The sequence below is a fragment of the Bison bison genome, unplaced genomic scaffold, assembly GCF_000754665.1.
Source record: "Bison bison bison isolate TAMUID 2011002044 unplaced genomic scaffold, Bison_UMD1.0 scf7180017864215, whole genome shotgun sequence".
In the NCBI taxonomy this organism is placed as follows: domain Eukaryota; kingdom Metazoa; phylum Chordata; class Mammalia; order Artiodactyla; family Bovidae; genus Bison; species Bison bison.
Window position 1 is genome coordinate 3,164,650 of NW_011494787.1, and position 24,284 is coordinate 3,188,933.

The 24,284-nt window shown below is 35.1% G+C and overlaps 1 protein-coding gene across 1 annotated transcript in view; it reads right to left on the minus strand.

The window, feature by feature from the left end:
• APLF (aprataxin and PNKP like factor) overlaps positions 1 to 24,284 on the minus strand; it is a 93,441-nt gene that overhangs the window by 56,127 nt on the left and 13,030 nt on the right. The window contains exons 2-5 of the mRNA XM_010845324.1: positions 22,128 to 22,199; positions 11,370 to 11,542; positions 4,658 to 4,802; positions 4,202 to 4,328 (exon numbers count right to left, since the gene is read on the minus strand). Coding sequence (XP_010843626.1) covers positions 4,202 to 4,328; positions 4,658 to 4,802; positions 11,370 to 11,542; positions 22,128 to 22,199 — 517 coding nt within the window. The remainder of the gene's footprint in view (positions 1 to 4,201; positions 4,329 to 4,657; positions 4,803 to 11,369; positions 11,543 to 22,127; positions 22,200 to 24,284) is intronic.

Here is a 24,284-nt window from a genome sequence, read left to right on the forward strand (position 1 = left end):
CAGCTTTAGCATCATTCCTCAAAGAAATCCCAGGGCTGATCTCCTTTAGAATGGCCTGGTTGGATCTCCTTGCAGTCCAAGGGACTCTCAAGAGTCTTCTCCAACACCACAGTTCAAAAGCATCAATTCTCAGCTTTCTTCACAGTCCAACTTTCACATCCATACATGACCACTGGAAAAACCATAGCCTTGACTAGACGGACCTTTGTTGGCAAAGTAATGTCTCTGCTTTTGAATATGCTATCTAGGTTGGTCATAACTTTTCTTCCAAGGAGTAAGCGTCTTTTAATTTCATGGCTGCAATCACCATCTGCAGTGATTTGGAGCCCAAAAAATTAAAGTCTGACACCGTTTCCACTGTTTCCCCATCTATTTCCCATGAAGTGATGGGACCAGATGCCATGATCTTCGTCTTCTGAATGTTGAGTTTTAAGCCAACTTTTTCACTCTCCACTTTCACTTTCATCAAGAGGCTTTTGAGTTCCTCTTCACTTCTGCCATAATGGTGGTGTCATCTGCATATCCAAGGTTACTGATCTTTCTCCTGGCAATCTTGATTCCAGCTTGTGCTTCTTCCAGCCCAGCCTTACAGAAGCAATTACAGAACAAAACAACTAGGAAAGAAAAGGACTTGCCTGCAAGGAAGAAATTCACACTGGTCAATTTTTGGTTAAGTAGTTATTCTTTCTATATTACAGAAAATGTTCTAATGAGAGGAAGTATCTGCCCCCTCTCCACTACCATCCCCCATTCCCACTCCCTTCCAGCAAAAGGAGAGGACCCACACTTAATGAGAAATGTTACTGATAAAGATATACATGTAATGATGTGGGGAGTAGGGAATTCAAAACCACTGTCCTGGAATAAATAAAACCCTTACCAGGAAATCTTAGATTTAAATGTGAAAATGCTCTGGATTAAATCACATCTCCCTCAACACATAATATATAACCTATTCTTGCCACAAGATCGTTCTGATCCTACTATTATCCAAATTAGCATTTTAAGTAAGGAATATTATGTACAGATCCCTGAGTTGTTAACTGAGAAGGAAAGGCAGGAACGGGTTGACAAACTTAACGAAACTTCCATCAGCTCTGATGCTTCTTTCCTTTCTGGGACAATGTAGGCAGAGCTAAAAGGAGTGGCATGGCCTATATGCTGCCCCTTCCACTTCTGCTGCTGCAGAGCTGTGATCGAGGCTTGCAATGAGCTGGGAATAATCCTCACTCACATGAATCTCTGGCTCTTCCATCACTGACTTCAGCACACATTATTTTATACCCTGCATTTGTGTAGGTGAAAAATCATATTAAATTTTGAAAATACCTTTTTTAAAGTAAAGCATAAGATTTTCATAATCTTGGTGGGGGGAAAGAAAACAGGAAGAAAATTTCCTATTTTCTATTAGGACAAGTTAACTGCCTATTAGAATAAAAATATTTATTCAGAAGGATATAAAATCAAAGTCTCTATACTGTATCATTTATAACATCCAACATCCAATAGCATAACAGGAAAACGTGACCACATAAAGGAAAACAGGCAACCAACAGAAATTAAACCTCAGATGACTGAGAAGTTGCACATGAAATGCTGACTGAATAATACAATGTAGCAAAAAGTTTAATAATCTTTAATCAATGGGAATATCCAGAAGATGACTGTGGTATCTGCCACAACTACAAACTGTGCTAGAACACTGGTCTCATCATCTTTGACTCTTTCAGCACATAATATTGTGTGCTTGTAATTTTTTAATTTAATTTGAAATGTTTTTACTGTGCTTGTCTTTTATCATAGGCATGACCCTAATGGATTAGTTTGAAAATCTATTTAATGACATCTGGAACTAAAATTAGTATAAATCAAAAAACCAGCAGAATTTAAAATAAAATAATAATAATAATTAGCAGAATTTGCAGAGGAACTAGGATTCAATCCCTGTCATTTGGGCTCCAGTGAATTCCCTCACTAATGGGTGTACTACTGCCTCTACATTTACTTTTACTATTTTTCTTACATATATAAATGGCACATATTGTTATGGGTGAAACCTAGAGTTGACAGGAAACAATTTTTCAAAATGGTTTTTTTTCACTGTAGTACAAAGGGAGTATTTTAGTAACATGTCATGATCCTTTAATACTTGTAGTTTCTGATCAAGTAATTTCCTTTCTACAATTTATACCATAATAATAAAATAATGGTAGACATTATTTTAAGACATTTACACAGTTTTTAATCACACTTAATGACACTATAATTTGGGACAGTGACAAAAGTTAAATAATAAGATATTGCTTAAATTATGATATATTAATATGAGGAGAGTGGACAAGTAAAGAGACATTAGTGTGGTCTGCAGAATTCTAAAATGAACCCTCCCCAAGATTTCCTGTCATAATCCCCAGGACTGTGAATGCAATATCATGCCCATGATTGTGTTTGGTTATATGGCAAAATAAATGTTGCACCTATTTTTAAGTTTACATATCAGTTTATCCTGAGTTAATTAACTGGAAGATAATGTACATGGGCCTGATCTAATCAACAAATTCTATAAGCAGAGATTTCTCAGTTGGTCACCAAGGAGAAATTAGATGCAAAGCAGGAGAAAGGTCTGTTGTGCCATGCTAGCCTTGAAGATGAAGTTCAGAACTGAAAAATGCCCTCTAGTAGCTGAGAGTGAGCCCTGACCAATAGTCAGCAGGAAAACAAATCCTCCGACTCAGTCAGTCAGTCAGTCAGTTCAGTCGCTCGGTCGTGTCCGACTCTTTGTGACCCCATGAATCGCAGCACGCCAGGCCTCCCTGTCCATCGCCAACTCCCGGAGTTCACTCAGACTCACGTTCATTGAGTCAGTGATGCCATCCAACCATCTCATCCTCTGTCATCCCCTCTTCCTCCTGCCCCCAATGCCTCCCAGCATCAGAGTCTTTTCCAATTAGTCAACTCTTCGCATGAGGTGGCCAAAGTACTGGAGTTTCAGCTTTAGCATCATTCCATCCAAAGAAATCCCAGGGCTGATCTCCTTCAGAATGGACTGGTTGGATCTCCTTGCAGTCCAAGGGACTCTCAAGAGTCTTCTCCAACACCACAGTTCAAAAGCATCAGTTTTTTAGCACTCAGCTTTCTTCACAGTTCAACTTTCACATCCATACATGAAAAACCATAGCCTTGACTAGACGGACCTTTGTTGGCAAAGTAATGTCTCTGCTTTTGAATATGCTATCTAGGTTGGTCATAACTTTCCTTCCAAGGAGTAAGCATCTTTTAATTTCATGGCTGCAGTCACCATCTGCAGTGATTTTGGAGCCCCAAAAAATAAGGTCTGACACTGTTTCCACTGTTTCCCCATCTATTTCCCATGAAGTGATGGGACCAGATGCCATGATCTTAGTTTTCTGAAGGTTGAGCTTTAAGCCAACTTTTTCACTCTCCACTTTCACTTTCATCAAGAGGCTTTTTAGTTCCTCTTCACTTTCTGCCATAAGAGTGGTATCATCTGCATATCTGAGATTATTGATCTTTCTCCCGGCAATCTTGATTCCAGCTTGTGCTTCTTCCAGCCCAGCATTTCTCATGATGTACTCTGCATAGAAGTTAAATAAGCAGGGTGACAATATACAGCCTTGACATACTTCTTTTCCTATTTGGAACCAGTCTTGCTCCATGTCCTGTTCTAACTGTTGCTTCCTGACCTGCATATAGGTTTCTCAAGAGGCAGGTCAGGCACTCTGGTATTCCCATCTCTTTCAGAATTTTCCACAGTTTATTGTGATCCACACAGTCAAAGGCTCCAACTACAAGGAAGCAAATTCTCCATAAAAACTGAAATGACCTTGTAAGTGGATATCCCATGATGCCCAGGTCAGAGCCCAGCTTGACACTTGGATTTGTCTCGTGAAAATCTCAACAGACAATTAAGTCAAATCTTCCCAGACTTTAAAATTGTGAGTTAATAACGGGTATTATTTTAAGCTGCTAAAAGATTAAAAAATTAAAAAATAATAGTAAGTAGTAGAACGGTGTTTGATAAATGGCACAAAATAATAATTTATGATTTAAATTAAACTTCATGAAGACTCCTTCCTAAAGAAATGTTATGCTAAGTTACACACATATATAACTATAATTTTATCTTCACTTGTTCAAAAACTTTCAAATTCTGTCAAATATTTCTTGAAACAAAACCTACCTCCACTGATGACTGAAAGGTTCTGATCACTTGAATTTTCTGTTAACATCCATGCTGGGAGGATTCTTTTCCTCTCGGAAGGATTTGGCTGTTGCTTACTCAAGTCTCTACTTTCACCTATGAAAGACTAAAAGGCATCTACGTATTAAGTGCTAAAAATAATCCTGCATCCTTAATGAAACTTCACAATGATTTACTTTGAAGAAAGCTACCATTAAAAAAACCCATCTGCAGCTGTGGACTGAATTAGTTAAATTTCTCAAAGGAAGAAATTCAACATTTCTATTAGCTGAAGTGTTGGTCTAGTGTGACCTTCTCTAGAGCTTTACTTAAAAACAGGAAAAGCAGATCAATGCTAGCAATTTTGTCAAGATATGTCTAATATCAGTTGTCTTTTCTCTCCTCAATACAACTTAAGTAACGTGTTATAAATGGGTGAGATCTTAAATTTCTTACCACGTTATTTGCAGCGGCCTGGGGCTTTGCTGTTTCTGTACTTCTTTCCCGCTGTGGGGCACTGGGTGTTTTATCAGGCAAATCAGCCGAGGAAGATTTTGGTATTTCATTCAATATATCATCTTCATCAAGCATTTGACTATTTCTATAAAATACAATTGAAATTCATTTATTAACCATTTAAACCGAAGACACTTCTATTGCCTACCATGACACTATGTGAGTCTCCCAAGTATATCTAACTAATGAGTCATGCTACTTTTATCAGACTTAGGAAGACAAAAGCAGATTATGGTATACCCAAATAAAATACATAGACTAGAATATGTTCTTCATGTTCTGCCCACTGCATCACCATCACATTAATCTTCCCAAAGGATGGGCCTAGAAACCACAGCTATTTATAAAATGGGCAGTAGCCAACTCTATGAAGGATGAAGAGCTACTTACTTATTTAGTAAATAGGCAAATAAGTCCAGGTTGTCTACAAAAGTTGAGATCACCTCTAAGTTTCCAAAGAGAAAATGCAAACTGTAAGAACATCAGCTAAACTACTTAGGCTCTTGAAGAAAAAACAAAACCCTGAGGTCAAGTTCACACACAGCTGCGACTGGGTCCTGGCCATTACAGCCACTTGTGAAATCTCCCAACTTGTAGTCCAACAAAGGAGCATCCAAGGTCATATGTGGAACATACTAGAAGAACTAACTGCCTCCTACTTGCTGCAAAGTGTGGTGAGATTATCCAAAGTTCTAAATCATTATTCTTTATGTATGCATAGACAGGAATCAACAAACTTACTTTTGACAATGTGAAAATGCAGATGGAAATACTACTCAGAAATAAAAAGGAAGAAAGTACTGATTATACAACATCCTGGGAATTTCAAAGGCAGTTTGCTAAGTGAAAGAAGCCAGACACAGAAGTATGTATCACATGAATCCATTATGTGGCATTCTGAAGGCGTAAAGCTGAAAGGACAGAAATCAGATCGGTAGTCTCCAGAAGCTGGGATGGGGGGAGAGGAATGACCACAAACAGGCAAGAGGGAATTTTGGGGGGAAATTAAAATGTTCTATATCTCATTGTGGTGGTTCTTACGTGACTATATAAATTCGTCAAACTACATCGAACTGTACATTTAAAGGGGGTAAATTTTACTACGTGTAAAATGTTTCTCAGTAAAAGGGAAATTTTAAAAGTTAAAGATATAAGATTTTTAAAATTTGTCTAGCTGAGAAGAGAATAATTAGTGGCTTATCTTATTTGTTTTGTGTTATCTCCTAGTAATAACCTCCCTCAAAGGCAGACTTGAATTCATGGCAGGAATCAGCCAAAATAAAAACTTAGACCAAGTTTATGTGTAACACTACAGTTTTTGTTCATTCAATAAATATTTTAAAAATACCTAGGGTATGTTAGATACTACACCAGGTATAGGGGATTTGGAGTTGAAAACGTATGATTGTTCTACCCATAAAACTGCACTCCCACAAAACATTCAAATCCATTTTACTTACAACACACAGGTGTGCTTCCAAATTCTAATTTTTTCCCTCAAATTTTCTTAACATTTTATTTGAAAAATATTAAGAAACACTCTAGAGAAATGCTATGGCTTTTCACAACTTACACTGTTAGAAATTGAGCAACATCATCCATTCCATTTCTAGTTTTTCTATTCTGGCATAAATCCACTAATATACATCCTATGGCCATAGGGAAATTTTTTAGTATTTACCAAGAATAAATATGACAAAAAAAAACCCTAACCCCCTCCCCAAAATTCTATTTAACATTTAGTTCCAAATAGGTCAAAATACAAATGATTTTAGTACACTTTTATTTAAATATAAATATTGCCACTGTAATACGAACATCTTCCTATTTTTAGCCTCAAATATTAATACTTCCTCGAGCAATCAACTATCACAGATTTATAATACAGTGAACTAGAATTTGTTAAAAATTAAAAACTTGGAATTTAAATACAAAACAAAGATAAATGAATTCTCCTTTTCTTTGGCAATAGCTATCAAGACATAATTTATATAATCATGAAATTCATGCTTCTAAAATATAAAATTTAGTAGTTTTCAGTATATTCACAAAGTTGTACAATCATCACCAATATCTAATTTTGGAATGTATTCATTGTCTGAAAAAGAAATTCCATATGCATTAGCAGTCACTTATTCTCTTCTCCAGCCCTGGCAACTGCCATCTACTTTCCATCTCTAGGCATGTACATTTTCTGACACTTCATATAGAATCATACAACTTTTTGTGTACACAGTTGTTTTCAGTTCTGACACTTCATATAGACAGAATCATACAACTTTTTGTGTATACAGTTGTTTTCAGTTCTTTTGTGTATATTCCTAGGAGTAGAATTACTGGGTCACAAGTAACTCTACATTTAAAATTCTGAGGAACTGCCAGAATGAGTTCCACAGAGGCAGTAGACTTACAACCCCACTACCAAAATATATGAGTTTCAATCTCTCCACAACCTCACCAGCACTTCTTACTATCTGTCTTACTTATCTTATCCTTAACTTACTATCTTATCCTAATGAATGTGAAATGGGAGCTCATTGTGGCTTTCATTTACATATCATGTTGAGCATCTTTTTTCATGTGCTTATTGGCCAGTTGGGTACCTCCTTTGAAGAAATGTCTACTCAAGTCCAGTATGGATTTTGGAAATTGGGTTCTCTTATTACTGAATTGTAAAAGTTCTTTATATATTCTGGATAGAAGTCCCTTATCAGATACATGACTTGCAAATATTCTCTCTCATTCTGAGGGTAATCTTTTTCCATTCTTGATGACATCCTTAGAAGTACAGAAGTTTTTAATTGTGATGAAGTCCAATTTATCTACTTTCTTGCTTGCTTGTGCTTTTGGTGTTATATCTAAGAAATCACTGCCTAATCCAAGTGTTTTTTCCTAAGGATTTCATAGTTTTAGCTCTTTTAGTTAGGTCTCTGATCTATTTTTATATGGTGTGAGGTAGGAGTATTTTGCATTTGTCTCAGCACCATTTGTTATTCTTTTCTCCATTTAATTGTTTAGGCACTCTCATTGAAAATTAATTGGCCATAGTGTAAAGATTTATTTCTGGACTGTCAATTCTATTCCATTGATCCATATGTCTTTCCTACACAAGTATCACACTGTCTCGATTACTGTAGCTTTGAAGCAGGTTTTGAAATTGAGAAGTGCGAATCTTCCAACTCTTTTCTTCTTTTTAAAGACTGCTTGGAAGTCCAGTACTTGTGTGCTGCAACTACTGCAGCCTATTCATCTAGAGCCCGTGGTCCGCAACAAGAGAAGCCACCGCAGCATGAAGACCATGCACTACAACAAACAGCAGCCTGCACTCACCGGAACGAGAGAAAGCCCACACAGCAACAAAGACCCCGTGCAGCCGAAAATAAATACATAAATAAAAATAAAGACTATTTTGGCAATTAAGTTATTTTAAAAAATATAGTCTGTTATATTTAAATATAAGTTATATATTTTGTCTTTAATACAAAATATATTAAGGTGAATGAGCTAGACCTATAAGTTTAAAATAATTATAAATAAATTATAAACATGCATGTTTTCATACTACAATGGCATTTTCATCAACATTTCATTATTTTGTCCAAAATTAAATAGTTATTAAAAGTACCTATTTAAATGGAAACTATTAAGCACTTTAAAAATTTGAAAGAAAAAATAATTTGGTATAAATGATTTACTTTCCTTTCTTCAACAGTGTTTTAAAGAAAACAATCACTCCGGAGAGCTAATGTTGTACTTGCTTATCAGCAATGAGATTCAGATGAGGAAAGTATTATAGAGTATTTCATTCATCTATTCAAGAGACCAAGGAGGAGAAGGTGGCAATAAAAGATGAGATGGTTGGATGTCATCATCAACTCAATGGACGTGAGTTTAAGCAAACTCTGGGAGACAGGGAAGAACAGAGAGGCCTGGAATGCTGCAGTCCATGGGGTCACAAAGAATCGGACACACCTGAGCAACTGAACAATAACAGCAACAAAATGGCTGCTAAGCACCCACTGCTGGGAATGCAACAGGAATGCAAAATTAATGCTGGTCCTTCTATATGAAATACATCATAATTTAATTAACTAAAATATAAAACTTTTTTTTTACTTTCTCTTACTTTGACTTCTGAAAAAAGTACAGCTTTTGGTACAATAATTTCATAGAAACATATACAGAGTGAAAAATGAACACACTAGAGCTAATGTGTATATACCCCTACGCTCTAAGTCAATTATGAATGGGCTTTATTATACAGACTCTAAATACTACATGAAAAGCATGCTGACATGAGTAAAATGAGAACTTGAAGAAACAACAAGCTTTTGCACTGTTATTTTGTTCTTCAAACCTCTTTCTTAAATTCATAGCTGGTTGGAAGAAAAAATTTATAATGAAATCAGGGTCCTCATAACTTACACAAAGCACATAGGTTTTTTATTCTTATTCAAATTTTAAAATATTTCAACATGTATTATAAAAGTATAGAGAGATTAACTGGAGTGAGGTATCCCAGAGGTCCACATCTCCACACCCAACTGCCTGCAAACTCTACTGCTGGAAACCTCAAGCCAAAGAACTAGGAAGACAGGAACACAATACCGTCCATCAAAAACAAAAAGAAATAAAAGGCAAAAAAAAAAAAATAAATATATATATATATATATATGTTACAGATGAAGGCGCAAGGTAAAAATCTACAAAACGTAACACATAGAGAGGAAATAGGGAACCTATCAGAAAGAATTTAGAGTGATGACAATAACATCATCTGCAAATAAAGACAGTTTTGCTTCTTTCTTTTCAATAGGATGCCCTTTGTTTCTTTCTCTTGATTTACTGGATTGGCTAGGACCTTCAGTAAATAGATATTTCTGTTTTGCCCCCAACAGTAGGCAGAGAACTTTCCAATACCTCACTATTAAGTATATTTTTATAGGATGGAAATTTCCTTCTTTTCCTAGTTTTCTCTAAGGTTTTTAAAAATTAATCATGAACATGTATTAAATTTTGGTCACAACTGCTTTTATCCATCTACTGAAATGACAGTTCTTTAACCTGTTATAGTAAATTTCATTGATTGATTTTTATATGATAAACTCACCTTGCAGTTCTTAAAATTTCACTTGGTCATAGAACATTAAAATCCTTTTTACACATTGCTGGTTTTGACTTGTAAATATTTTCTTATAATAACTTTGGGTCTATATTTACTTCTTTTGTAATGTTCTTATCTGATTTTGCTATTAAGATTATAAAAGCTTCATAAAATGAGTGGTGAAGTGTACTCTCTTCTATTTTGGAGAAAAAAGTATAATAGCGGTATCACTTATTCTTTGTAAGTTAAAAGAATTCACTGGTGAAGTTCCTTGTGGGAAATTCTTAAATTAGGAACTCAATTTCTTTGATGAATATAGGATTCATCAGATTTTCTATTTCTTCCTGTGTCAGTTTTTGTAAATTGTGTTTCTCGAGAAATGTTATATATTCATTTAGGCCATCAATTTTACTCCCATAGAATTTTAAATAATAATTTCTTCATTATTCTTTCAAGGTCTGCAGGATCAGTAGTGATAGCCCCTGTTCCGTTTCTGGTATTGATAATTTGTTTTCAATTTGTTTTCAGCTTTTTTTTTCCTTAGTAAGCCTTACTAAGGTCTTATCAATTTTATTAGTCTTTTCAAGGAACTAACTTTAGGCTTTGTTGATTTTCTTTGTTATTTGTCTATGTTCTATTTCACTGATTTCTAGTCTTATTTTTCTTATTATTTCTTTTTTGGGATTAATTTACTCCTGATTGTCTATCTTCTAAAAGTAGAAGCATATAGCATTCACTTTATAGCTTTCTTCTCTCCTAATAAAAGCACTTAATATAAATTTTCCTCAAATGCCTACTGTCATAAATGTTTCTGTTATGCTTTCAGTATTATTTTGTTCAAAATGTTTTCTAATTCCCCTTGAGATGTCTTTTGAACCCATGAGCTACTTAGTACATGCTACTTAATTTCAAAACACTTAAACATCTTCCTAGATATTGTATTTTTATTGATTTTTAATTTAATACCAGTGCAGTCAAAGAACATACTCTATACAATTCTGTCCATCTACTTCTATAGGTCCAGTTTAAGTATTCTATAATTTAAAAGCTAAACAAAGGCAAATAATCTGCTAATGACTGCCTCAATAAAACTCACTGCATTAATTATAACTTTACATCAGCTATTTATTGTAATACCTCATTTCACCAGTTTCCCTACTTTATATTTTCTATTATTCTTATACGAAAGAGGAATTACACAAATATAATCTAAACCAGAGGTTAATACCTTAAGAAAATTTTAAAAGTTAAAAAAAGAAAAGATTAAGAAAATATAGTCAGTTTCATATTAATTATCCTGATTATTATTTGATGGAAAAAGCATTCTAAATACAATGTTTGTAAAAGATGCAACATATAGAAGCAATCACTACTGAAGCATAAGTTTCCAAAACCATATGTTTTCTAGAAGCACACTCACACACACACACCCCTACATCACCACTGTATTTAAATTCTAGAGTGGTTTCAACTGAAGCTTTTGTGCATGACTGAGGAATTAGATTACAAATATCATTACTTTAATCACACTTCATCAGGCAATCTTACCTTAAAGTACACTCCATTTCCATTTCAGAATGTGTAGACAAGACACAGAAAATGTATTTGTCAACTAATAAAGAAAAGTGATCTCCAGGATTCAACCAGCGCCATATATTTGTCTTCAATGGTAAGAGCTGGCTCTTCTCAGAAGACTGATAATAACATGGATTTCTGTGTAGCTAACAAATTTAAAAAACAGAATACAGTGATGTTATAACTCAAAATCAAGATAAAAATACAACTAAATATGAACTGATTCAAAATGTTAGTGTCAAAACAATTTTAAGTATAAATCTACACTTAAAAGTCTAATAAATTTGGCACTTCAAGACACCATATAATTATAATCTAACCATACAAAAAAAACAGTTGTATTATACTTCTGATTTCTCTAGAAATCAAAGAAAAAAGCAAAGTTATTAATTAACTGGTTAAAAGAGGCTGTGCTTGAGAGATGACTAGACACTGGAAAGAGAAACTGATAAATAATTATCAGTACGGAATCAGTATGGAAACTGAGTCCCCCAATTTTTATCCAAAATTCACTAATCCCTTGAAAATTCAATTCTGTTCATTTTCCCCTAATAATTACTATAATTAAAAAATGAGAATCTATGGGAAGGAAAATTCTGACCAAATTTCTCAAGCAAACAACATACCTTTTTATAAAAAAAAATATCCTCACAGAAGAATCTTATTTTGTTTCAATGAAACTCCCCTCTGAAGATCATCATCCATATTCAAATTGCAAGAAGTAAATATATATCACTGTCAAAACTATTACAATAGCCATTATTTTGAATTATGTTTCCACTAATTACCTCATGTTAGCAAAGACAACAAGAGCTGCCTTCATGACTAAGACCTATTGAAAGGCACCTTAAAAGTTCTAACTAGAATCAAACTGAAAGTAGCCACTTCCAGATAGCCTTCTTGTCATCCATACCATTGGGTCTTTTAAATAAATAAGCTTTAGCATATAACAAAGGAATCCACATTAATGCAGATTTTCAGGTTTATTTTTTAAAGAATTTTATATAGAGCAATTCCCCCTACCACGCATCTGTCTACTTTATCAGTTTAAATGACATTTTTTTCTGGAGACATCAACCTTCTCTCCAGCATAGCAACATAAATATCACCTTGAGATTGACATATGCTGAACGCTCTCAATTTTTCTATTTATAATTCATTAATGTATCTTGAGACAGAAGTATATTTTCATTAATACATCAAAACCTTTTCTGACCCCAACCATTTAAATTATCTGTAGGTGTTAAGATATGTCTTATTCACCTTGAGTTTGAACAGACTTGAACTGAGTATAAATTCAAAAGGTAAAACCTTCTGTTACTACTGTAAAAAAAAATTAATTACAGAAAAATTAAGGAAGCTTGTAATAGGCTTCTTTTTAAATGTATTTTGAAATTTTAAAAATGCATTAGTATTTTTTTTTTCTTTTTACCCTTCAAAAATCTTCTTTCCATTGGGAAATTCAGTTTAAAATTTTTATTATAGTTACTTTCTTTTTAAAAAAATCTTAATCATTTATGGAATACAAACTAAGTAAAATATAAGTAAGTTTAGAATATTATTATAAACATGAAGCAAATACTGTTATTAACTTTGGTATATTACTTTGCATTATATTTTTCATTTGTTATTTTTTAAAAATGTCTATTTCTATGGAAAAAAAATAGGGTATTTAAAGGGTAAATATAAGATATTTTGATTTAGTTTCTATATTAAGCCACAGCAAAATATCCACAAACTTTTATTGAACATCTATAACCTTTTTTCATTCCACTCAAATGTCAAGTCCCAGATCCGTTTCCTCTGAAGTATACCAGGTCCATTTCTCTTACCATTTGCAGTCATGGCCCTAGTTCAAACTCTTACCCACTGTGTGCATTTCTTACTTGTGCTAACATCATATCAAGTCTCCCAGTCTTCTATCACCTACTGCTTCCCAGGTTACTTTTTACATTTTTCTACATAAGGCCTCTGATGCTTCTCCAATATAAAAAAGCATAGAAATGAAGGATCTTCATAAACCTACAGTGGTTTCCAACCCCAACTCCCACATTCACCAAAATCTTCACCTTATACATACAATCTTTGGTCCAATCATTAAGACCTACTCAAAAATGCTCTATTGTTTACTACAGCCTCAGTAATGTCTTGTCCCAACCACCTTTCTGCTTGAACTATTGGAACCAGTTTCTATCAGTCAAAGATTACCTACAATCATCTGACAAATCATCACTAGACTCTAAGGTCCCTGGGTGAAGATAATTATCTACCACAGTTCTTAGAGTCTATGATTAAAATGACTAAGGAGTCTGTAGTAGCAGGAAGAATCAATGGTATTTCAACTGTCAGTCATTAAATGAATAATCTCAGGAATGGTTCCAAATAGTTTACTATAAGAAGTGAGGCTGGAAATCCAAAATACTTACTAAAAATGCTACCTGTTGAGTCACTTAAACAGATTCACCCTAAAATGTGTTAATTCCATTTTCTACAAGATACCATATTGTATGATCTTAAGAAATTATAATCTATACAATTAGGTAAACTAAATTTTAAACAGAATCCACTTTCATCCTCTAAAAAGCTCCTGGTAGCCAACAGCTCAGCACATGAGCTTACTAGCTTTCAAAATCCCATGAAAATTACAAGAAGCTCTATACAGTCAGCAAACACAAGACCGGGAGCTGACTGTGGCTCAGATCATGAACTCCTTATTGCCAAATTCAGACTGAAATCGAAGAAAGTAGGGAAAACCACTAGACCATTCAGGTATGACCTAAATCAAATTCCTTATGATTATGCAGTGGAAGTGAGAAAAAGATTTAAGGGACTAGATCTGCTAGAGTGCCTGATGAACTATGGACGGCGGTTCGTGACATTGTACAGGAGACAGAGATCAAGACCATCCCCATGGAAAAGAAATGCAAAAAAGCAAAATGGCTGTCTGGGGAGGCCTTACAAATAACTGTGAAAAAAAGAGAAGCGAAAAACAAAGGAGAAACAGAAAGATTTAAGCATCTGAATGCAGAGTTCCAAAGAATAGCAAGGAGAGATAAGAAAGCTTTCCTCAGCGATCAATGCAAAGAAATAGAGGAAAACAACAGAATGGTAGAGACTAGAAATCTCTTCAAGAAAATTAGAGATACCAAGGGAACATTTCATGCAAAGATGGGCTCAATAAAGGACAGAAATGGTAGGGACCCAACAGAAGCAGAAGATATTAAGAAGAGGTGGCAAGAATACACAGAAGAACTGTACAAAAAAGATCTTCATGATCCAGATAATCACGATGGTGTGATCACTCACTTAGAGCCAGACATCCTGCTATGTGAAGTCAAGTGGGCCTTAGAAAGCATCACTACGAACAAAGCTGGTGGAGGTGATGGAATTCCAGTGGAGCTATTTCAAATCCTGAAAGATGATGCTGTGAAAGTGCCACATTCAATATGCCAGCAAATCTGGAAAACTCCGCAGTGGCCACAGGACTGGAAAAGGTCAGTTTTCATTCCAATCCCAAAGAAAGGCAATGCCAAAGAATGCTCAAACTACCACACAATTGCACTCATCTCACACGCTAGCAAAGTAATGCTCAAAATTCTCCAAGCCAGGCTTCAGCAATATGTGAACCGTGAACTTCCTGATGTTCAAGCTGGTTTTAGAAAAGGCAGAGGAACCAGAAATCAAATTGCCAACATCTGCTGGATCATGGAAAAAGCAAGAGAGTTCCAGAAAAACATCTACTGCTGCTTTATTGACTATGCCAAAGCCTCTGACTGTGTGGATCACAATAAACTGTGGAAAATTCTTCAAGAGATGGGAATACCAGACCATCTGACCTCCTCTTGAGAAACCTATATGCAGGTCAGGAAGCAACAGTTAGAACCGGACATGGAACAACAGACTGGTTCCAAATAGGAAAAGGAGTACGTCAAGGCTGTATATTGTCACCCTGCTTATTTAACTTCTATGCAGAGTACATCATGAGAAATGCTGGGCTGGAAGAAGCACAAGCTGGAATCAAGATTGCCGGGAGAAAGATCAATAATCTCAGATATGCAGATGACACCACCCTTATGGCAGAAGTGAAGAGGAACTAAAAAGCCTCTTGATGAAGGTGAAAGAGGAGAGTGAAAAAGTTGGCTTAAAGCTCAACATTCAGAAAACGAAGATCATGGCATCTGGTCCCATCACTTCATGGCAAATAGATGGGGAAACAGTGGAAACAGTGTCAGACTTTATTTTGGGGGGCTCCAGAATCACTGCAGATGGTGATTGCATGAAATTAGAAGATGCTTACTCCTTGGAAGGAAAGTTATGACCAACCTAGATAGCATATTCAAAAGCAGAGACATTACTTTGCCAACAAAGGTCCGTCTAGTCAAGGCTATGGTTTTTCCAGTGGTCATGTATGGATGTGAAAGTTGGACTGTGAAGAAAGCTGAGTGCTAAAAAACTGATGCTTTTGAACTGTGGTGTTGGAGAAGACTCTTGAGAGTCCCTTGGACTGCAAGGAGATCCAACCAGGCCATTCTAAAGGAGATCAGCCCTGGGATTTCTTTGGAAGGAATGATGCTAAAGCTGAAAACTCCAGCACTTTGGCCACCTCATGTGAAGAGTTGACTCATTGGAAAAGACTCTGATGTTGGGAGGGATTGGGGGCAGGAGGAGAAGGGGATGACAGAGGATGAGATGGCTGGATGGCATCACCGACTCGATGGACGTGAGTCTGAGTGAACTCTGGGAGTTGGTGATGGACAGGGAGGCCTGGCGTGCTGCAGTTCATGGGGTCGCAAAGAGTCGGACACGACTGAGTGACTGAACTGAACTGAACATTAGCTGTAACTTCATATGACGTCATCTGATCAAATACCATAATATACTTTTAAATTAACCACAGAATCATAGAATTTTGGTACAGGAATCAGAAAGTATTTAGCTAAATTGAGAAAGAAAATGATTATATTTTATAAGCTTAACCATCCAAACAGTACATTTAATCCAGGCCTGTGGTTAGTGTGGGGGGTAAGGGGTAGGGGAGTAGAGGGGTAGGTAGGGTGGAGAGCAGACCTACTACAGAATTGGGAGTATTAAAGTAAAAGCTACCAGGAAAATAAGCACTGCTACTTATAAGCTCAATTCCAAAAAAAAAGAAAAAAAACCTCTGAAAGCTGCAAGGAATATAATTTATCTAGTTCCAGCAACTGAATTTCATGAGGATCTAGCCTTAAGTCCTTCCCAGGTGTATCTGCAAGGGAAAACATTTCTATTTCCTGTCTGTGTTGAAAAAGATAAAAAAGCAGTAAAATAAAATTTGGAGGAGAGAATAGAATTAGAAATTAAAAATAGAGGATATATAAATTTGGTGTATGTGTGTCAGTCGCTCAGTCGTGTCTGACTCTTTGCAACCCCATGACTGTAGCCCACCAGGCTCCTCTGTCCATGGAATTCTCCAGGCCAAGAATACTGGAATGGGTTGCCATTTCCTTCTCCAATGCATGAAAGTGAAAAGTGAATGTGAAATCGCAGAGTCATGCCCGGCTCTTAGCGACCTCATGGACTGTAGCCTACCAGGCTCCTCCGTCCATGGGATTTTCCAGGCAAGAGTACTGGAGTGGGTTGCCATTCCCTTCTCCTTTGTGCTACTAGGGAAAGCCCTTAAATTTGGTAGGTAATTATTTCATTGGGCTTCTCTTGTGACTCAGCTTGTAAAGAATCCACCTGCAATGCGGGAGACCTGGATTTGATCCCTGGGTTGGGAAGATACCCCTGGAGAAAGGAACAGCTACCCACTCCAGTATTCTGGCCTGGAGAATTCCACGGGGTCGCAAAGAGTCAGACACAACTGAGCAACTTACACTTTATTTCACTGGGCCAGAGTCATTTTACAAACTATAATAATATAAAATTTTACAAACAAGATGGCATAAGAACAGAGATGCAGTGTAATTTATGCAACATTATATTCCTAAAAAGAGCCGTGAATGTTTGATATTTTCTATGTTATAATTTAAACTTAACCTTTCATTATGTTATCAGCCACCCCTAATTTCTCTCTCAATGTGGCACTCTGGTATATGGTTAGAGCTTTTGAGTGCTTTTGCATGTTGCTGAGCTTAGAAATGTTCCCTGTTATTCCTCAGCCTTTTAAGTGAAGCCTCCCCTTTCTTGATATGTCATGGTCACCAGTGAGGAATGCTGGGTAGCAGTAAGGACAACAGTCAAAACAAGAATATACAGAGTTTCTGCCTGAACTCTAACTGAGGTTTCCTTCTCAGAGGTTAAGATAAGATGATGTTCTTATTCATGAGCATTTGAAAGATTCAGATGAATCTGTAAACAATATTAAATAATGATACAGCCCTAAGTTTACAAAAGCTGTTAAATACAAAAGCATAAAATTCTAAGAGAAGAAAAGGTTAAATATTTAAGAAAGGAAAGTGATTATATTTCTTTAAAAAGACATAAAAAACCCAAAGTCAAACAAAAGTCAACTTGAGTATTTTTTCCTCAGCTGAAAGCACTTAATACGCAGGTGGTGAAATGCTAAGCATTTAGCAAATCCACCCACAAAGAAAGTGGGCCAAGCTGTGTGGTCCATCATTACCTTCTTCTTTCCCTAAAAGTGTCCACACCAGGAGATCCCCCACTAAGCACAAGAGTGACATCGCAAGAGGTCTGATGTTTGATCCTATAATTTACATCTAAATAAATATTACTCAGTCAGCTAAAATAAAAAAACTATGTCAAACTATGTACACTCCAACTAAAAAGCCATGTATACAAGAAATCCAAAAGATAGTTTTTTATAAGTAATAAAGTAGACAAAAATCTAGTGATATTAATAAAAATGGAGAATATATGTGGAATATTTGGAATGAAAACAATGACATAAGTACTCATAAAATGAAACTTTTAAAAATTAATAGAACACTATAAATACTTTAATATCAATATATTTATAAATACGGCAGAAATTGACAACTATCTTAAATATACACTAAACTGACTTTTTAAAAAAAGCATGTATGTTATGTGCATGTGTGGCCTGTTTAAAAAGTGTTTAATAACAAAAAAGACTGAATTAGACTTATATTTTAAAAATATAATCAATAACTAAAAATCTTTCCAATTCTTCCCCAAACCAGACTTAAATGTATTTAAAGATTCTTTTTAATATTCAAACTCTGAGACCAAAAAAAGATTGAAGGCTCTGATTCCTTCAATGAGGCTAGCAGAAAAGGGCAAGGAAAATACTGGCAAACCCAAACCCACAGTAAATAACAGATGCAAGCTACCTGTATGAGAGGTATACATGAGGTATGTGCCTTTTCACAGATCCATGTGACTATAAGTATGAACTTAAATGAATATGCTGTATTCTTCAAAGTGATACAAAGGATGCATTATCCCTGAAAGAACAGAACTAAAATACAAATCAATTTCCTATAGCTTGCTCTTGGAGTTATCATTAAATATTAAAGAAAGATTAATGTGTCACAAAAAAAAGAGCTCTTCAATATTGTGTGATTGTTTTTTTAATTTAGAAAGTTGTTTGTTTTTTAAACTAAATGAGTTGTGGAAAAGCTACTGTAGTATCTTACAGCTATTTTACAAGTACACTCATAATTTCATGGGATGAAAACAATCACAACTCAGAAATTTCACTGTGCAATAGAAAAAATACAATCACTTAAAGCTATATATTTTGAGAACCAATATGAAATGGCAAAAAATTAATATCTTTTGCAATTTAAAGTTATAGAATTACTCCTTCAGTCATCCAAGAACCAAGAAGTAAGTTTTTATTAAAATGAAATAAAAGCACCGATAGCTATGAATTCACCCGGAGGATATAACTAACCACTGGTGATACAGTCATTTATAGAGAACATTGTCATTTTGCCTTCATAATGCATTTTCTCCCTGCTGATACCAGACTGTAGATTAAATGACACACAAAAAAGCTAACATCATCTCCTCATGAGTTAATATTATCTCCTCATGCACTATTTCCTAGAACTACTAAGTGTTACAGCCTTTTCTAAAGGGAAATATTAGAAGAGGAAAAAAGAGACAGATTCATCCAATCTAAAAGTCTAAATTAAAAAAAAAAAAAAAGTCTAAATTAGCTCTTGCCCTAATTGCATTCATGTATCACTGGCAAAGCTACTATTTTATTTAATTTGAAGGAAAGCAAAAAAATATTTAATTACTTAAACATAACATTACAATATTTAATTACATAAAGATAACTGTGAAATATATAGCTTATGGAAGGGATCATAAAAAAATGTTTGCTATATTTACTTACGCAATTTTACAAAGATTTTAAACTAAAACTTCTCTCAACATTTTATTATATGCATATATAATCTGCTTTAGTAGATCAAATAATTTGTAATTGACTAGGAACAGAGAATAAGTGATATTTAGCATTATGATAAAGACTAGAAGTTATCTGTCCATCTCGCACTCATTACTACTGATCTTAAATTTCATTACCAAAGTCTGCATTAGAATTCCTCTAAATTTCTCTACATCAGCCCTTGAAGGTACAGCAACAGTAAGAGGCCGATTAAATAAATAAATCTATTTCCAGGGGATAGTTATTTTACTGACACTATATTAATATAAATAAGAAATCAAGCATTACATAAAGCAAAGAAACTAGACATATATCACTAAATCCAAGAGTCAGTTTTCCTTCAACTAATATAATGTGAATTTAATAATTTTGGGAATAAAGCACAAACCCAATTAAATATTTTTCTAAAAGAGGAATCAAATTCTAGCACTAAAACTGCAGATTTCCTTAAAAAACTTTTCTTGTGTCTTCCAATGTTTGGTAGTCTGGCATTACAGAAATAACTGCTGTAGTATTCATAACTTTGTTCATGTTATAAATATTCTGTAATAATTTTTCAGAGAGGTAACCAATGTGAGATAGTATGTATAGACCCACCACCCAGTTTAAGAAGAATATTACCATTCCTTTGACGCTCCCTGTCTTTCCCTATTCACTCTCTTCTCAGTTCCCTCAGACATAGCTACCCTGACTATTGTACATTCTGGTTCCTATTCACCACCTATGTCTGACCACAGAATATATTGTTAATTTTGCAGGAGCCATACTATATATATATTCTTCCAATGCATGCTTTCATCATTCAATTCTTTGTTCCAGATTTTAATCTATATTTTCTCAGCTTTCACAGTATCTTCACTGTTGTACTGTATTTCATTAAATGAATATATCACAATATATTTATTGATTTTACTGTTGGTGGAAATTTCTGGTGTTTTGCTATCATACAATTTTGCTCTTCGGGCTCTTGTATATATCCTGTGTACGTGTGACATCTGGCTTGGAGGGAATACAAGCCTTTAACTTTTAGAAATAACACCAAGCTATTTTTCAAAGTGGCTGCACCATTTGAGCTCCCACCCACAGTTCATCACTACTGCACTTGTTCTACCTCCTCACCAACACTTGAAGTTGTCAGTCTTTGCATTTTTGCCAATCTCTTTTGTGTACAATGGTATCTCATTGTGGTTTCATTTATTTCCCCAGCTAATAAGAAGACTGTATGCCTGCTTTTCATGTTACTAACCATCAGATTTTCATTTCTGTAAGGTGAAACCCAAGTCATCAGCCCATTTTTCTACTGGATTATCTTTTTCTTATTGATTCAAAGCATTTGCTATAAATTTTGGATATCACTCCTTTGTCAATTTTATGTGTTTTAAATCTCTTCTCCCTGTGGCATTTTTCATTTTCATTATATTTTGATCAGCAAAAGTTCTTAATTTTCATGTAATTGGCTTTTTCTTTCCAATCTTTCTTTTACAGTTTCTGCTTTTTATATCTTATTTAAAAATATTTCCCTACTCTAAGGTCATAAAGGTTTTTTCTTATATTTTCTAATAGTTTTATAATTTTGACTTTCACATTTAATCTAGCTGGAATTGATTTTTATGTATGGTTTGAGGTACAAGGTCTAATTTTGTATCTACCACAATTTGGTGCTCAAAAAACAACTGTTTACTTATATAAGCACAATCTAACTAAAGACCAAGTAAGGTGAAGAATGTTTTCTAAAAGGTGTCTTCTTTGATTAAGCATTGATTAAACTCCCATACAGATATTTGACCCACTTTATAATGGATCATGTTTAACTCAAAGAAGAAATTTTCCATTAATAAAATCACTTTTATGTATTTTACATTATCAATACTCTTTTAAATAGTCATAGAAGTTCAGAATATATCTGAATACTTTTCATCCAAGTATGGACAACTCCAACTAAACATCTTTTTTAAGCCAATTTGGAAAATATTCTAGGTCTAGAAATCCATTAAAACAAGCCTAAACCACTTAAGTGACTTTGGTTGCTGCCCCATCCCCCAAAAACTAACCATTACACCGTAGGTGCTTTCTTATAGAATCTTCTTTGTAATATCCACTCATGAACAAAATCATAATGCATACATGAACTGGTAGTCACCTTTCATTAAAATTCTAACTACTTAAATGTAGCACTGCCCCATGGGAAAAAAAGGAGCTTAAATAGTTTAGATCTTTATCTCCCAGTTATCTTCTAGCAATAAGGGAAACACTTACTCTAACATTAATTCCCTATTTTCATAACTTTAAGAATAAGCCGCTCCAATCAGGAGCTGGAAAAAGGTGAGAGAGAAAAAGTTAAAATAAATCATTAATGACATATTTACCGGTTTGATTCGAAGCTTACCACCCACCACTTCAAGAATGGCATGTCTTCTGGACACTCTCTTATCTGTTATCTACAGGGGGAAAAAAAATTAACATTTCAAACACAGCCACCTTCCTTAAAACAACAACAACAACAAAAAACCCCACAGCAATGTTTCTGAAATTAGTAGACTAGATATGAAATCTATTACTCATTTGATGACTGTACATTGAAACGACTGTCCTTGCTGAATACATATCGAAAACAACTCAGAGATTAAGGACCTCCCCAGAGTCACAGAAAAATAAATAGTGAAGCAGAGACTCAAGCTTGGAACCTAATAGATCCCAAAACCTTTCACGATCATTTCAAGACATATCTTTAGCAGGGATTATCAATAAAATTCATAAGATGATAAAAAAAATCTATATAATATGTATCAGGAAACATTTCAAATACAGAAAATATACCATGTGTTATAATGAAAAAAGGTCTTAACAAGCAGCAGTCTGGTAAATGTAAAAGGTGTGCACTTTTACATTTGGTGTGTACTTCTGCACACCAAAGTTTAAAACTTGCTTGCACTTTAAGTGTTGAAATTGCCAAGCAAGCCTTCCCTACATGGCTATTAACTCAACAGTTAAGAAGATTATCTTCATGATTTGTAGTTTTATGTAATGAAAATGTTTCAATCATCAACTTTACTTAATAGCATAATTATTTGGCCTATCTCTTCATTACCTGAGTATTTATCACTTCATCTCTAACCTTATCCACATCAGGACCAAAATTATCAGTAAAAACAGACTGCAGCAAGGCCTAAATTCAATTAAATACACTCAGTTCAGTTCAATCCCATTAGTTCTGCAAAAACTTGCAAAAATATGAAATTTTCAGGAATCACTACTCATTTTTTTAACCAAAGAGCAATTCCACACTTATGGCTGTTCAGTTCAGTTGCATCCAACTCTTTGAGACCTCATGGACGGCAGCATGTCAGGCTTCCCTGTCCATCACCAACTTCCCGAGAATATTCAAGGTCTTGGCCATTAAGTTGGTGATGCCATCCAACCATCTCATCTTGTCATCTCCTTCTCCTCCTGCCCTCAATCTTTCCCAGCATCAGGGTCTTCAAATGAGTCAGTTCTTCGCATCACATGGCCAAAGTACTGGAGTTTCAGCTTCAGCATCAGTCCTTGCAATGAATATTCAGGACTAATTTCCTTTAGAATGGACTGGTTAGATCTCTTTGCAGTCCAAGGGACTCTCAAGAGTCCTCTAACACAACAGTTCAAAAGCATCAATTCTTCAGCACTCAGCTTTATAGTCCAATACTCACATCCATACATGACTACTGGAAAAACCATAGCCTTAACTAGATGGACCTTTGTTGGCAAAGTAATGGCTCTGCTTTTTAATATGCTATCTAGGTTGGTCATAACTTTTCTTCCAAGGAGCAAGTGGCTGTGGTCACCATCTGCAGCGATTTTGGAGCCCCAAAAAATAAAGTCACTGTTTCCATTGTTTCCCCATCTATTTGCCATGAAGTGATGGGACCAGATGCCATTCAGATTTCCTGAATGTTGAGTTTTAAGCCAACTTTTTCACTCTCCTCTTTCACTTTCTAGAGGCTCTTTAGTTCCTCTTCACTTTTTGCCATAAGGGTGGTGTCATCTGCGTATCTGAGGTTATTGATATTTCTCCTGGCAATCTTGATTCCAGCTTGTGCTTCATTCAGCCCAGCATTTCTCATGATGTACTCTGCATGTAGGTTAAATAAGCAGGGTGACAATATACAGTCTTGGGGTATTCCTTTCCTAATCTGAAACCAGTCTGTTGTTCCATGTCCAGTTCTAACTGTTGCTTCCTGACCTGCATACAGATTTCTCATGAGGCAGGTCAGGTGGTTTGGTATTCCCATCTCTTTCAGAATTTTCCACAGTTTATTGTGATCCACACAGTCAAAGGCTTTGACACAGTCAATAAAGCAGCAGTAGACGTTTTTCTGGAACTCTTTTGCTTTTTTGATGATCCAACAGATGTTGGCAATTTGATTTTTGGTTCCTCTGCCTTTTCTAAATCCAGCTTGAATATCTGGAAGTTCATGGTTCACATATTGTTGAAGCCTGGCTTGGAGAATTTTGAGCATTACTTTACTAGCGTGTGAGATGAGTGC